The sequence below is a fragment of the Meleagris gallopavo genome, chromosome 2 (genome assembly GCF_000146605.3).
Source record: "Meleagris gallopavo isolate NT-WF06-2002-E0010 breed Aviagen turkey brand Nicholas breeding stock chromosome 2, Turkey_5.1, whole genome shotgun sequence".
In the NCBI taxonomy this organism is placed as follows: Eukaryota; Metazoa; Chordata; class Aves; order Galliformes; family Phasianidae; genus Meleagris; species Meleagris gallopavo.
This window is the reverse complement of record NC_015012.2, coordinates 16,203,152-16,207,489: the sequence shown is the minus strand read 5'-3', so window position 1 is coordinate 16,207,489 and position 4,338 is coordinate 16,203,152. Positions and strand designations below refer to the sequence as shown.

Below are 4,338 nucleotides of genomic sequence, written 5' to 3'. Positions count from 1 at the left end.
TTCACATCTAATTTTCACACGTGTACATGGATTGAATCTAGAAACACTTTGAGCCATTTCCTTCTGCTTAACTGTGGACTTAACTACAACTTAGAGTTTGGACAAGGGGGGATGGTTTTAAACTGAAACAGAGCAGATTTAGGTTAGATCTTAGGAGGAAGTTTTTCATTCAGAGGGTGGTGATACGCTGGGACAGGTTGCCCAAGGAGGTTGTGGATGCCCCATCCCTGGAGGCATTCAAGGCCAGGCTGGATGTGGCTCTGGGCAGCCTGGTCTGGTGGTTGGCGACCCTGCCTGTGGCAGGGTAGTTGAAATTAGATATTTGAGGTCTTTTCAACCCAGGCCATTCTACGATTCTATGAATTTATCTATATCATTAAAACAAGCAAGAGTCTCTCATGTAAAGCTTATCCACTTCATAAGAGATGACTAGTTTTTGAACATCGAAACATCACCTCATAGAAATAATAGTAAAATTAAAAACATATAAATAAATCAAAAGCTCAGTTGCAGTTTTCAGTAAAAATCAGTGGGGAATTTCAGAAACCAGTTAGAAGACATTCTATTTTAAATTATTTTTAAACCCTTCATGATATAGTCTGTGTAGAGGCGCTCTGGGAAGATACTGGGCCTGAACTGAGACATGCACAACAGTCAGTATCCTTCTGTCACAGAAGCACTGTAAACATTAATATGTAGCCACATGACTTGTTAGCAGACAAGCAATCCATTCTCTCTTTTTTTTTTACATCCACTTCCTTAACCCACAGCCGGAGAAGGGAATTTACAATGACAAAGGCAAACAAGCAGTTTTCAAACTGACACTGCAAAGAGGAACTTGCAACAGAACATATTTCAAACAAAGTAGGTGGATTACATTTTTAACAAATACACATGTGATTACCAACATCTAACTGATACAAATTCACTTAAATTAAGCTCTGCTTAACTCCACTGCTTCCACATTCCCCAGAAGGTTTCAACAAATCAATCTGATTGCATATCTTTTTACCCTTCAGCTTCTGACACAAGGGCAACACGTCCGTAGTCCCAGAATCTCTTCCTTATAATGGAAAACAACAATATTAAAATCTAGAAAATAAAAACAGAGATTTTTATATTTTATTTTGTAATCAGCTTTCTTGGGTGCATAAGTACTGTTAAAAAAATGCTGTCCTAGGTCTTAAACCAGCTATCGCATGTCAACGTGCCCAGTGGTGATCGCACTGCAAACCAACCTACCGGGACCAAAGGACCAGAAGAGCCACCTTCCTGTCCTCATTTATGAAGGAATTCTGAATGTCATATTTCTGAACTGAATGCATATCCAGGTTTGTGAAAGACAGCAATCCAAAGCTTTCACATATACATCTTTACCGTTTTCCTTTACTTGCACCCAGAACTATGACGCTAGACTTCCAATCCAGTTTTTTTATTATTTTTTATTTAACATTAATGTAACTGGCTATAGAGAGTTTAACCATTTTCTCCAGAATTATTTTATATCCTACTCAGTAGTAAGTAATGCATTAGTACAACTCATAAAACCCAGAAACGTTTATTTGATCTCTCCAGTTTACTTTTTGACTTCCTCCCAATATTTTCCTCTTTTGAAAGAGATTAAATAAAAAAAATAATCAATGTATTTCACAGATGTACTGCCCTATTATTATTATTTTATATATTTATTTATTTATTTTTAAGAAGAACTTGCTCTGTAAGAGGTAGAACTAACAAGACCTGTTTTCCATGCACCATGTTAACACGCACGCTCTCGCCTTCCAGCTCCTCCTACATCCCATACCTGTTTGGCCAGAAAGCAGTGCCAGTGATGTAACTTATCTCATGCTATGCAAGTACTGAAGGGTCAGCCAGGATACACGTCAAGATTACCCAGCTAACTTCCGCATTTTGCAATAAATAAAGCCTTCTTACAATAACCTTCTTCCCCACAGGAAATAAAAGTTGAGATCCTTTTCCTTTATCTGTCCATTAAGCTTCATGCAATTCATAAATTTCAGCAATGCCAAGTCCTCTATAGTCTAAGACAACTCAGGTTTAAACTGGCTAATATGTTCTCCAGCCATTAGGAGGAGGAACTGACAGGCAAAATGGGTGGATAATGCAACACACAAGCCTCACTTCCTCAGGAAACTAGGCTAGAAATAATATTCAGAAACCCATCAACTGGCAGTTATTAAAGGGATCTGCAATAAACATGTCATAACCATAGGAGGAGTGCAGAACTTGCTAAATAAACTGCAGTACTCAGTAGTTGAACAAGAAAAAGTCTTCTGCACTGCAGCTAGTTCTTCCTGTTTGAGGTGAGGGTGCAGTGCAGAGGCTCAGTATTTTTACATTCAACCACAGCTTAGGAAAAAAAAAACAATTTGACAAAATACTAAATGCCACTAAATAATTTTTAGGTACATCTTCTAGTTCTTACAGAACTAGCAGCTCAGACCTCATATGACTTTCTAGAACTTGGGAACTGTGATCCCTTCAGTCTGATTTATTATCAGAACCTCAATTATCATACCAATTTGCCAGCCTACAGCTCTTATTTTTTCTAGTGACTTAGGAACACTGAGACCTAACTCATAAAAATAACCAAAACTTTTATGAGAACCCCAGGCCTGCCTTAGCAAACTAATCCATTTCTTCCTTTTATCCAGACTGAGCTTCTTAGTACACTATTTCCTTGACTGCTTTATAAAAATCTAATTTAAATGCTTGCGAAGTTGCAGATTTTTCATATTGCAACTTCTCTTGCAAAACAATCAGCACTAAATTGCTTGTCCAGAGGAAAATGCGATGGCATTCCCTTACCAAAAGTATACCCAGAGTAAGGAAAAAAATAAGACAAAACGTAGAAGTTTGAGTTACCACTTCAAAGACCACCATGGCTCTAAATACAGACCCAATCATTCTGCACTCTTCCTACATTTATACATCCAATATACAGTTCACATACAGGTGGGATGACAGCATCATTGTTATTAATACTTGAAAAGTGCCTTGAAGTTCCCATGATGGCCTTAGCATATTTGTTATTTTTGATGATTCTTAGAAACAAATCACTACCCGATAAACACAGAATCCAGCACAATCTATAACTTTTGAGAAGTCCCTAATATTTTCAATATAATAAATAGAAACCAGACTTACAAAAAAGCAGGTGACATCAAGCAGCAAGACAGTTGGGATTCCACCGAAAGTTACTCCCTGGAGCACCGTGCTGCCCCGGGCAGTGCTGTAGCAGTATGTCTCATTTGTTGAGTTGAAAAATCCACTTCTAGTCCAGGAATAGGCCAGATGAGAATGTCCAATACCCAGAAAGAAGAAAGGGCTCATCTTGTCATTCCTTTAATAAAAAGAAAAGAAACTACATGAAAAGCCTGCTTGATATTTGCAAGATGTACTGAAAGAAAAGCACAGGAAGATTCAACAAGGAAACTACTTTGGAAAAAAAGTCACATCTGACAAACACTCCTCTTTATTTGGGAAATACTTTCACAATAATTTATAGACTCAGTTGTTGGCAGTGCCCAAGTGAGAATGCCTGACATCTAACCAATTCTGTTTTCCACAGACACCTTAGGAAACCTACTGAAGAACACACAGACCTTTCCATCATCTAATCTAGAACATTAAACTACTTATTTCAGGCTGGATTCTGACCGTAGGAGTAACACAGGGCACTAGACATTCTAACACATTATAGCCGCTCAAAGACTTTGTTCCTAGTTGATGAGCATGTGTGACCATACTGGCTTGTAAATGTCAAGGCCTTGAGATCATTCACAACATTGTCACTAATTCTCCTGAGAAGAATTACTACACAGATACATTCCTCTTTCTCTGTTCTTTGGACATCGCATGTTTTCCCTTTTAACAGGAGAACTTAGCTAAGAGAACAGGCACAGTGACTACAGTACCTTGCTAACACAAAAGAATATTTTCATTTTTCTAAGACAATAGCTATTTACCTCATTTTATTCAATTGACTTGCTCAAATTATTTAGTAGACAACACACAAGACTCAGCAACTGATACAAACACTTTTTAATCAGTGCATACAGCTGCCCACTTATTTTGAGACTTTCAGCTTCAAGCATTGCTTTTCTTGGACCCTATAAGCATGATGGTTCTTATCCACTTCAGACAAAAATGTGCTCCATGTAGAACATGCTTCTGACTGATAAATTCATAAAGAAAGCATACCCCCAAAAGCTCTATCCTTTGGAATCAAAGACCACAGGTCCTCATCACAGGCCTAGATGCACTACTTCGGGGATATCACACCTCTACAAGAAGGCCACACATCACAGCGCTATT

At 38.1% G+C, this 4,338-nt stretch overlaps 1 protein-coding gene across 1 annotated transcript in view; it reads right to left on the bottom strand.

Moving 5' to 3' along the window:
* The window catches only part of TMEM63A (transmembrane protein 63A), a 27,275-nt gene extending 22,937 nt beyond the window's left edge, over positions 1-4,338 (bottom strand). The window contains 3 exon segments of the mRNA XM_010706660.2: positions 1,013-1,092; positions 3,169-3,364; positions 4,225-4,338. Coding sequence (XP_010704962.1) covers positions 1,013-1,092; positions 3,169-3,354 — 266 coding nt within the window. The 5' untranslated portion in view covers positions 3,355-3,364; positions 4,225-4,338.